Source organism: Glycine soja, chromosome 10 (genome assembly GCF_004193775.1).
Source record: "Glycine soja cultivar W05 chromosome 10, ASM419377v2, whole genome shotgun sequence".
Lineage (NCBI taxonomy): Eukaryota > Viridiplantae > Streptophyta > Magnoliopsida > Fabales > Fabaceae > Glycine > Glycine soja.
The window spans coordinates 41,796,147-41,809,003 of NC_041011.1; the positions used below are offsets into that span (position 1 = coordinate 41,796,147).

The 12,857-nt window shown below is 34.2% G+C and overlaps 1 protein-coding gene across 1 annotated transcript; it reads right to left on the reverse strand.

The window, feature by feature from the left end:
• Positions 1–3,890: 3,890 nt before the first annotated feature.
• Positions 3,891–9,422, reverse strand: LOC114369204. Its single transcript, XM_028326400.1, has 2 exons — positions 9,255–9,422; positions 3,891–4,406 (listed from the first exon to the last, which is right to left on the reverse strand). The coding sequence occupies exons 1-2, from the start codon at positions 9,405–9,407 to the stop codon at positions 4,029–4,031; spliced, it is 531 nt and encodes a 176-aa protein (XP_028182201.1). The 5' UTR covers positions 9,408–9,422; the 3' UTR covers positions 3,891–4,028.
• Positions 9,423–12,857: the final 3,435 nt, after the last annotated feature.

Genomic DNA, 12,857 nt, shown 5'->3' on the forward strand with positions numbered 1-12,857 from the left:
TACTAAATGCATTAATGCAGGTTATGATTTTGCTAATCTTGTGATATTGTGAAAATCTAATATATGTAGTGTTTCAACATACATTTTTTTCTTTTGATAAAATTAATATCGTAGCTGAAGATCAAGTGCCTTCCATCTCAGCTTGGTATCTTGAAAATATGTTCTCAGAGAATAAGATACTTCATCATAACAGAAGACCGACTAGGAGCATCAAAAGCAAATAACTATAATTTAATATTTGAATAGTATTGTACATGAAAATCTTATGGCCTAACTATGGAAACTTCATAAAAAATATATTTGTTTTGTGGTTTTGAAGTTCATTGTGCTTCCAATACATGCATATTTGTACACTTCAATATTAATTCTCGCAAGTAAATAATAAGGACTATAGGATAATAGGAACCTAATTCATATTTTGTCACGATCTTGGTGAGAAATAAAAAACAATGCATACAGTTTTATCTCAACAGTCAACAACTCATCAACGTGACAAATCTTTTATCGCTTAGAGCTTTATTTGTATAGTTGTAAAGTTCACAACATCATTTGAGAAAGCAAGACTGAAATTAATCAAGAGAAAGGAGAAGTTAAAAATTTATTTTATATTGACAGACAGACATTTGCATGTTATCATCATTATTTTTCTGGCTAACCAATTAATTAATAAACCACAATCTAAATCGGATAATATATATTGATGAACAGAATTTCTTACACGCCATTTTTTTTCTACACACTTTTTTTTTGTTAAAGTAAAAAGTAAGGAGAGTGTATTAAAAAGAAATTAAATGTGTAAGTATTAATTATTTTATTAAGAGAAAATTATTCAAGGAAAACTCTATGCAAAGCCGTGGTTTAAAATGTACATAGCATTATGAATTAGGTTACACACACACATATTCCTACAGTTTTTCAGAAGAAATGTTTTAATAAGTTACATGCTTAAACCACGGCTTTGTATAGATGCTTAAATTAATTCCTTATATACATATATGTTTTAATTTTTTCATGTTACCTTAAACCCTAAACCCTATAAAAAAAAACTAAGATTTTTATCTCTTATATTTTTTCTCAACTAGTACATTAGTCCAACACATCAGGGTACGTATCCAGGCAATGTAGCAAGACTATAAGCTGGGGCAAGCATAGAAAAGGAGAAATGTTAGTTAAGAAATTAATAAGACACTAATATTATTTAGAATTTCAAGTTATTTTTAACAAGGAGATTCAACTGTGTATTTTTAACTAGTTTAAAATAAAAAAAATGGAGGATGCTCACTCACGCCATTCTTGTGGACCTCGACCTTCCAGTCAAGTTCCTTCGAAAAGCTTGAGATGACAGACCACCCAATAGCCTCATGTCATAATTAATCATTCAATCAATTAAGTTAATGTTGATCTTGGAGAGCTTCCAACGAGTTATGTAATGAATATCATTTTTTTTAAGCATATGTAATTGTGGGGGAATGTGCAAAATAATTATTTTCATGTAATGAGTGTATTCCCATGATTTCAGCTTGTCAATAACTGTTTTGTGATAGCAACTTTGATGACTCCTTCCCCCATTTATACTAGGCAAGGGATAGTCAGTAGCCATCTTCATCATTAGCTCTTAGGCTGGAATAGATCAAATCACCTCTAATATTTCTTATCATTGTTTCATCCGTTGAATTGGGAAATATAGTTATCCATAATTATCTATATGTTTATATCCAATCTTATAAAAAAAGGGAATGATAAATTATAATTTTGAGTGATATTTTATATGAATTTTTATGTTATTTTATGTATTTTTTTTTTTTTACAAAATTTACATTTGGACTTTAATTTTTTACTTTGCAAAAATATAATCATTCAATCAAGTGAAAAAATTGAAAAATACATAATTTCATGAAAATTTGATGCTATTTTTACTTGATAACGGCCATGGTACATTGACCACAGTCATGATCATCCAAGAAGATCACGATCAATCATGAGGGTCTTTGTCATTTCATAATAACTCAAGCTTCGACGTTAGGATTCCAATATAATGATCGTGGTGAATATCACCATGACCATCGTAATCTTAATTAAGAAAAATTATCTTTATAGATCATATTAGAATATATATATATATATATATATATATATATATATAGTGTGCGCCTAATTAAAGTAATTATCTTTAGGAGTCTATAAATAAAAAGTTGGAATTTGTACTTGATGGATTCAAAATTCATTTTATGAATATTAAGAGTTTTGAGAGGAGAATTGTACCAGGAGCCATTGAAGTATGAATATATAAGGATTTTTTTTATCTCTTTTATTTTTATAATGCAATATTGTATATTGTTTAGTTATTTTATGACTATGGTTGGTTAAACCTCTTAGAACTTGGATTGTGATGTAGTTGTATCCATGTATTCTAATTCTTATTTTTAATAAAGTTCTTCGATGTTATTCAATTAATTGTATCTTTCTATCATTTTCACTTCTATATTAGAATTGGTCACTCTAATTGTTAGTTAATTGTGTATTTTTTACCATTTTCTCATAATTAATTGACTTATAGAAGGAATAGAGTTCATAAAGCTTGCATGATCAAGCTGACTACATGAATCTCCTTTTTACAAACTTATCTGTTATTCATTCTTAACCTTAGGTTAGATCTGAACAATGTAAGATTGATTTAAGGGAAAGAGTATTCTCAGACCTTGACCATATGCTAATAATTAAAATAATAGATAAGATAGTTAATAGGCAACTAGAAATTCTTAATTAAAATATGAATGAGGAAAAATGATACATGTAAAATCATAATTAAGTCACTTTTATTCATACATATCTCTTATCTGTTGCTTGTCTTTATTTTTTTATTTTCTTGATTGTAAACACAAATAATCTCCAACTCAAGATAAAAACTCAAAATTATTTAGTTTATACGATTTAGATTATTTGAAAATATAAATAATCTCTAGGATATGATATCCTAACTTTTGAGTCTACAGTTGTTACTCCATAGGATACACTTACCCTCAAGACCTCAATGAATATGTATTTAAACTAATAATTACTAGGAATATAATTAAATAATATAAGAAATGATGAAAATTCAACAAACTTGTTAATGGGTATTTTCTTCTCCATTAATGGGTATTTTCTTGTCCATTCCGCGAGCGGTAATCAATCAGCAAATTGCTTTATGCATTTCCTGAATTGTTAATGGAAAGTGCTGGAAGCAATTTCAAGAGTGCAGGAAAAAAGAAAAAAACACCTGAATGTATAGATGTATTTTAATAACCTATTAATTACTCAATCTATTCTTTTTAACAATCTTTTTAATACTTGAAAAAATTGTATAAGTTTCACTAATTAATAAATGATATTCATTAAATAAAGACAAATTTCATCCATACTTTGTTGCTACCGTTTCACATACAAATAATGTTAATCACACACTCTATTCGTGACTCACATGTAAATTTTACCCAGAAGAATGTTCAAAAGAAGCATTCTTCCTTCAATACAATATCCCTTAAATAATTAAATTTAAGTGAACAAAAAAGTTATTGGTTTTTTTTTTCTAAAAATTTTGGTGTATAATGCAATTTTTTTTGCACAAAAAATTATTGGGGTTTTTTCTAAATTTTTTGGTGTATAATACTAATGCATCTTACCTAAAAAGTTTGTATAATATCACTCTCTCTTAAGAAAAAATTATGAGAATAAAAAGAAATCGATATGCGTAAAATTTCAGACATCATATTTAGCCGGTCAAAACTAGCCATTTCCAATCATGTTTTTTTGCATTCATATATATGCAAATTCCTTATTTATTGTTGACTACAACTCAAAATTTCCTTTTCCGGCCCTTTCATCGATCGAAACAAACAAAACAGTGGAAGTGGTAGAAACAAGAATGGAAATATATAGCACAATATTAATTCTATAATTACGTACAATGAAAGAATGAAACATTTAGAGTAGAAGGATTGTTTGAAACTGAAGTACATTGATATATATACGTTGTATATAGTTTATAATCAGGGGCACTGAGGATTGTTCCCAGGCCCACCATAGTAGAAGTAAGTGCCCCATTCGTTGCTGTAGTAGCTCTTGATGTCGTAACAGTTTGTGTTTTCGGCCAAGGTTGAGATGCTCTGCACAGAACTCAAACTGTTATCCGTGTCTACGATCTGAAGGTTCCGGAAGTAGCTTGCTTTTCCGAAACCATCCTCGGCGAAGTGTCCAGAGCCCATTTGGGTAAAGGTGTGTTGGCCGTTGGTCCGGGAATTTACAACCTCTCCTCCCCACTCCACCATCGTGGCGTGGTCTGCTAAGTGTGTGAATAACTCTGCGGGCCAATACCCTACCAATGTGTTGTCACCAAAACTCATCCACCAATTCCCCACTTTTGGATCCTAATTCATATTCACAACAACAAATTGTCAAAAAAAAATATTTTCATGCTATAAGAAAGAAGGTTCACTATATTTTCTGTTACATGATTACAATAGCAGGATATATATACACCTGAATGAAAAATAACTGAACAGAAAACTAAACTCCTAAATACAAGGCACGTTCATCACGTATGAATACAAAACTACCCAACTCAGTTTGAAAGGTCAAAAAACTGATATACATTTATTTATATTTATCTGGTTGTTACCCCCCCCCCCCCCCCCCCCCGCAAGCGCAAGGAAAGGATGAACTTGAAGCTTGGAACGTAGCTGAAATATCCGATCCTTGGATAATGCCTTTGTAAATATGTCAGCCATTTGATCAACTGAAGATATATGACGAACATGAAGAGAGTTAGATTCTACAAGTTCACGAATGAAGTGAAAATCGAGTGCAATATGCTTGGACCTTGTTTGTATGACAGGATTTTTTGTCATAAAAATAACACCAACATTATCGCATAACAGTAAAGGAGGACGAATGAGAGGCATATAGAGGTCAGTTAGCAGTTGTTGAATCCATATCAATTCAGCGGCAGTGTATGCTAGAGAACGGTACTCAGATTCAGTACTGGATCGGGCTACAACCTTTTGTTTCTTTGATGTCCAGCTGATGAGGTTGGAACCATGAAATATTGCATACCCATATTGTGACCGGCTATCTTCAGGATCCGATAACCAACCAGCATCCGAATAAGCTAAGAGAGATTGAGCTTGTGTAGGTTTAAAATGAAGGCAGTGAGTGGAAGTACCCTTCAAATACCTGAGTATTCTTTTGGTCGCTTGCCAATGCAGAGTAGTGGGTGAATGCATGAATTGACATACTCTATTGACAGCATAAGCGATATCCGAATGACTAATAGTGACATATTGAAGTGAACCTACGACTCGTCGGAAGAGCTTTGGATCCTCAAAAGGTGCTCCTTCACTATGAAGCCGAGAACCTGGGTCAGCTGGTGTAGAAATGGAGGAGGCTTCTGACATTTTGCTGCGACAGAGAATGTCATGAATGTAATTTTCCTGAGATAGTGTTAACCCAGTTGATGTTCTGTGAATTTGAAGACCTAGAAAATAGTGCAGAGAACCGAGATCCTTGAGAGCAAAGACAACATGCAACTTAGTGATGAAACTTTGAATGTGCGCAGCATTGGTGCCTGTGAGAATTAAGTCATCTACATAGACAAGAATGTAGATGATGGAATTGGAAGAGTAGTGAACAAACAAGGATGTGTCTGAATGGCAAGCCTTGTACCCGTGTTGTATAAGATAGGATTTCAGTTTGTTGAACCAAGCACGTGGTGCTTGTTTAAGACCATAAATTGCTTTGTGAAGACGACACACATGTGAAGGATTGGATTTGTCTTCGAAACCACGAGGCTGTTGCATGTACACTGTCTCAGTCAAGTCACCATTGAGGAAAGCGTTGTTGATATCAAGTTGTCTAAGACACCAGCCACGTGAAAGAGCTATGGAGAGCACTAACCGAATGGTAGTAGGTTTAATGACCGGACTAAATGTGTCAAAATAATCAATTCCAGCCTCTTGTTTAAAACCCTGTGCAACTAGACGAGCTTTGTGACGTTCAATGGAACCATCGGCGCGTCTTTTTAACCTGAAAATCCATTTACAACCAACAATATTAGCATTAGTAGGACATGGAACAAGAGACCAAGTGTTGTTCCTCATTAGGGCTTGAAATTCTTGTTGCATAGCATGCTGCCAGCATGTGTGTTTTATGGCCTGATGAAAGGTGCGTGGCTCCATGGATGTAGAGGTCATGGTGGTTGTGGTAAAAATCTTAGGTTTGAGAGAATTGGTGCGTGCCCTAGTTGTCATGGGGTGTGTGCTATGGTCAGCGGGACGTAAATGGGAGGTAGATGGTTGAGTTTGGCGTGCACGTGAGCTGACGGTGTGTTGTTGGTAGTGTGGTGTTGCTGGAGGCGAATTAGATGAGGGAGGATTGCTTAAAACGGGAGGTGTGGTAGGTAGTGGACAGAGAGAATCTAAAGATGCTGCATGTTCGAGAATTTGGTGGCTAGTGGGTTGTGGTGAGTTAGTGGAAGGTGGAACCGAATGTGGTGATGGGGTGGCATAAGGAAATATGTCCTCATTAAAAACCACATGTCTGGAAACATATATCCTGGATGTAGGTTTATGAAAACACAAATATCCCTTGTGGGAAACACTGTAACCAAGAAACACACAAGGTAGAGACCTGAAATCTAGTTTATGGTTGTTGTATGGTCTAAGGAAGGGATAACACAAGCATCCAAAGGTCTTGAGAAAGCCATAGTCTGGAATTTTGTGATAAAGTTTTTGGTATGGAGAATGAAATTGAAGTAGGGGAGTAATAGTGCGGTTATGTAAATATGTGGCGGTTTTGAATGCATGTTCCCAGAAGATAGGAGGTAGGGAAGATTGTGCAAGAAGTGTCAATCCTTTTTCAACAATGATACGATTTCGGCGCTCAACAGCACCATTTTGTTCCTATGTGTAAGGGCAAGATATGCGATGTTCTATTCCATGTTGCTTTAGAAAAGTAGAGACATTGCGATATTCACCACCCCAATCAGTTTGCATTGATTTAATGGCACAATTGAATTGTGTTTTTATCATTTTACGAAATTGCACAAATGTTGGATATACTTGAGATTTATGAGACAAAAAATAAATCCACACAAACTTGGTGCAATCATCAATGAACAAAACAAAGTAACGACTTCCATTAATAGAAAAATGAGGGGAGGGCCCCCAAACATCTGAGTACATGAGTGCAAAAGGTTTAGTTTAGGTAACATGGGAGGTAGGAAGATGGAAGCGATGACTCTTCCCAAATTGACAAGATTCACAGACGTTGGGAAATTTATTCTTGGACACAGGAAGCTGAAATATGGAAAGAAGACGCCGCAAGAGAGATTCATGTGGATGAGCAAGGCGTTGATGCCATCCATGCAGAGTAGTACGCACACCAGTTAATGCCATAGTTGTAGGTGAGTGATTTTTGACAGATGGCAACCGATACAAACCATTTTTAACGTCCCCGCGTAGAAGTGTTTGACCCTGAAAATCCTTAACAGAACAATGAGAAGGCCAGAATTCCATGAAAACATTGTTATCTCTGGTTAATTTTGACACACTTAGGAGACTTTTTGTGAGTTCAGGAACAAGGAAGACATTTGGTAAGGTAAGATCAGAGAAAGAAGATGAACCAACATGAGAAATTGATAAGTTGTTACCATTGCCAACTTGCAGTTTGTCGTCTCCAGTGTAGTCATCAATGATATTTAGCTTATGAAGATCAGGAGTAACATGGTCAGTTGCACCCGTATCAAAATACCAGGATGGATCCATGACAGTCGAAGAGGTGCCAGTATGAGCAATGTGGGCCTGTCGGTTGGAGAATCGTGGATTGGGACGGCGAGAGGGGTAGGCTGTTTGGTTTGCACGATGCCAGCAGTCAATGGCTTCGTGCCCAGATTTGTTGCATATTTGGCATAGTGGACGAATGTTGGGACGACGACGATTGTCAAAGGTGTGGTTTAAAGATTGGCCAGCGCTATGGGGCTGATAGGTGTTAGAAGTGGGCCTCGAGGTAGAGCGATTTGTGGTATAAACAGTGGGGGTAGGAAGTAGAGGAGCAGAATTTGGAGCTTGAGAGACAACTACGGGAGGTTGGGTGACAATAACAGGTTGATGAGCATGATCGTGTTCCAATCGTGCCTCTTCTTGAAGAAGAAGACCAGCAAGATCGTCAACCAAAACATCCTCCGATTTCATCATAAAAGCTGTGATAAAAGGGCCATAAGAAGGATCAAGGCCATTCAGGATGTATCCGACAAGATCCTCATCCGAAATTGGATGAAGATTTTCAACAAGAGAGTCAGAAATTGATCTTTTTCATTCAATATATTCTAACATAGAGAGTGATCCTTTAGTGAGAGATTGAAGCTGAGACTTCATTGCCATGCGCCTGGCTCGAGTTTGGGCCTAGAAGGTTTTCCCGATGGCTGTCCATGCCATATGGGAAGAGGTGGCACGAACAACCAATGATAAAGCTTGTTCAGAGAGGGTAGATTTTAGCCACAGTAACACAAAACGATCACGCTTGCGCCACAGAATAAACTCAGGGTTGGTTTCGGTAGTAATGATGCCATCAGAGGTGGTTAGAATACGTGTTTCCAATGGTGGAGAAGGATTCAGTATGAAGGATTCAAGGTCAAATGTTTCAAGGGCAGAAATGATTGTAGAGCGCCAAAGAGAGTAGTTATCTCTATCAAGTTTTATGTTGATAGGAGGAAGTTGGAGATTTAGATTAGAGGTGGTGGTGTTTGCTAGAGCTAGAAGGGAAGGGTTTGAGGTGGCCATGGAAAGAAGAATTGGCAGAAAAAAATGGCTCTAGATACCATATAAGAAAGAAGGTTCACTATATTTTCTGTTACATGATTATAATAGCAGAATATATATACACCTGAATGAAAAATAACTAAACAGAAAACTAAACTCCTAAATACAAGGCACGTTCATCACGTATGAATACAAAACTACCCAACTCAGTTTGAAAGGTCAAAAAATTGATAAACAGTTATTTATATTTATCTGGTTGTTACATGCGAAGCATTTTTATATTGAAAAAAAAAATAGGTTACATACTGACGGATATATACTGTCAACTAATAAAAAAATATTCCTTTATATGACTCTGGCATGTACATGGTCATTAAATTCTTGTATTAAATCCTTTATTTGACTTTGAGATGTATGAAATGCACAGTCATGAATTTGTATGTGCGTGGAAGCAATACTGACCTTCCAAATGAGGATTGTGATGTCATATTGGTTGCCATCATAAGAAGAGACAGGAGAAATGGCAGCTCCAATGGCTATTCTGCTATTCGTTTGAATAAAGCCAACACAAAGAAGGTTGTAACAACCGGTTGCCCGATACGAGTCACTCTGCATTGCCAAAAGAAAAACCTTCAGATATTTATAAAGGATCGTACTTCTGCAACTTAATTGCACTTCTGTTTCACTGTAGCCCTACTCAAAGTCCCAGACTAACTTTAATCACTGACTTTTGAGTTTTAAAAATTAAACTTAAATTATTTCGAAGAAGAGTTGAGATTATATTTCATGTCGTCTCACCTTGACTAAGTGTTTTGTATGTTTTTTAACAATTATACAGTAATAATAATATTTATTAACTTAATGAATATTTTTCTGTAAAACAAAAATTAACTTAATGGATATTATTTTACATAACATGATATTATATTAATACAAAAATTATTTATTTTGAAATATATACTATAAAACAAATTAAGCAAACCCAGTCTTATTTAATTTATAGATTAAATTTGGATTCAAATAAATGATTTTTGTCAAAATTTTAGATCAAATAAGAATAAGAATATATAAACACGTCCATGAATACCCCTAGCAGCTGTGTATTAATTGTAGCTACATAATTAGAACTGAATTTAAATGTTCTCTTCTTTACCACTAGTACGTTAAAAAAATGAACAGTAGCAGCATAATGGATTTGGCATCAATAGATAGTTGTACTGACTGATTTCACCCTCGAGCAAAGCTATCAGCTGGATTAGGAGACCATAAATTGGTTTATTATGTAAAAGATTGAAATTCTTTTACTACATTTTTCTCTATCAAGTTATAGTTTTTTTTTTCTTGGTAAATATATGGTTCTCCATATATCCATTTTTCTCCGATAAACCTCCTAACTTCCCAAAAAATAATTTTCATAATGTAGTGTATTAATTCACAGCACCGAAAACCATTTACTATTTTTAACTACATCTATGCCTTTTGTTTGTCAAAAATCAGTCCCAAGTTACAACCCAAATAATTCATGTCAACTGAAGGTTAATAAGTAGGTCATAATAAGTTCCTAAAGCCAATCTTTGACGTGTCTTGAATTGTTACTGGCCGGCTAGACTAATTAATGCACAAGTCATTATTCAATTACTAGTTTTACTATTTTGCTTTAGCTGATTTTCAGATGTAGCTAATATGAAAATTAACTAAAGAAAAATAGCAAAATTAGTAAAGTAATTCCTTCTGATATAGTAGGGAATAAAGTCTCCAGTGTTGAAAATTTGTTGGAATTGTGGAGTTAAATCCATTATCTGTGAAACAGATTGTCAATCTGTTGTAGATATTTTGATTGATGAGAGTACAGTATCAATTTTCATAGACACAGAGAGGTAATTAGAGATATACGTGGGCTCCTACTGGAAGGTCTCCATCAGCTGCATTTACAGGGATGCCAATTCTGTTGCAGACATTTTAGCCAAATGGTGCTTCTGCAATCATTCTGGTTAGGGAGTGGCAGCAACCTCCGCCTGTAGTTTTGGAAGCTTGTCTTCGGGATTCTTTGTTTGTTCTTTAGTTTTGTTTCATCCTCTACCCAAAAAAATGGATCTAGGATATTGTATTACTAATAAAGGAACATGACATGTATATTATATGTGCTGGGTAATGGTGAAAGTTAAGTTTTTTTGACATTGACATCTTTGAGGTCTTACTTTCTGATTTTATTCACACTTCTTGACTCTTAGCATTTTGCAATTTGTTATTTTTTCTTTTGTCTTTTAATATGGTATTTTTTTTTTTTTTTTATAGAGATCGTTCTTTTAAATTTAGTATAATAGAATATATTGTGCCGCTGTTTAAATGTTTTTGTGATGATTATTAACTGCTAGGAAATGTTGAGACTTTTCTGACAATAATACTAGCAATTGTTTCAAATATGTCAAAATCAGATTTTGACAACTATTTTAAAATATGTCAAAATCAGTTTTTAACTGTTAAAATTACATTTTACGACATTATAAATTGCAAGTTTTTTTTTAGTGAGGATCTATAGTAATACTTTATGACTCATTAATTAAATTTGATTAAAAATATTGTCTTGCTCTCCCTAAAATAACCATGTTATGTTACTGAACATTATGAGAATATTCAAGTTCAAAAAATGAAAATATTGCATTTCTTCATTGTCAGATGATATGTTTTCAATTAGAATAATTATAAATCCCCCTAGTTCCCTTGTATGGTAAGTATTAAAAACGTTTTATATTTTCTTAGACATTTTATGTATTTAATTTTTTCATTTAACACTTTCTTTATAAAATAGGAGGAGGATTTTTAGGAAGATATAGCATTTTTCTTTCGATTATAATTTTGTAGATGCCATGTTTTTTAATTTTTTTCCCATATCCAAGAATTTTGCAAGGGAAATTGTGTTGTGAAAGCAAGATTAGGTGGTTCTTTTTATAACTATTAGTGGTTGGTTTTGTATCACCTTAAAAATAGGGGTGAAAATATTTAGGGTTCTGTATTTCTTAAAAAAAAAATCTTTCATACATATCTCATTCCTTATTTTTTTCTCTGTACATCAAATCAAACCGATTATTGGTGTTAATTTAGTGACTTCTATCCTGTGGCAATGATTCATATATTGTGGCAATTAAGTGACTCCTATCTTTGGCAATGATTCATAAGGATAAATTCCCTTATAAAAACACTAATCAAATCCTTGCTTCCTGTTTTTTCATTCTCTTTGTGACTAGAAAAGATGTGAAGGTAACTAATATGGATTATGATACAATAATACTTTAGGTCCGTTTCATTTGCTAAAAAGCATGGTACTGGACAACACAAATACAATTGTCCCATGTTTGATCTATAAAAAGATCATGGGACAAACAAATCAAATGAAGGACAAAACAAAAACTTTTTTTTTTTTTGTTACCATGGGACAACTTTTTGTCCCAAATACAAAATACTCATAAGACAAAAATACCCAATTTTATTTCATTTAATGTGTGACCTCTATTAATGCGGCTGTTGCCGTCACGCCACCAACGTTGTAACCACCACTGCGACCACCATGATCATTGTTGTCACTACCACTATTACCATCACCACTATTATTGTCGTTGGCACCACTATCACTGTAACCATCACCGTTGCCACTATTCCCACCACTGCGGTTGCGGTCGCATTGCAGTGAGCCTGAAAACCTATATATTGCGGGAAAATGCATCTGATGTGGCTGCAATTGCGGTCATGATGTAATTGCAGAGTGTCAAAATACCTTGACATTGCGGTTGCGGACTGCAATTTAAAATCATGATTGTTGTCATCATTGTCGTTGGCACAAACTTCGCCACCGTTACCACCATTTTTGATAATTAATATTATTAAAAAGGGTTTTGCAGTAAATTTTACATTATTTTGCTTTGATTGTGTTGTCCATTGTCTCACAAACAATCTACAGGATAAAAAAAATGTTCTGTAACTTAAGTATTTATTATGTGCTATACCTTGGTACATATCAAAAGGACCCTCAGTTTTACAGGTTTCAGGCAAACAATGCTGAGTTGTTGT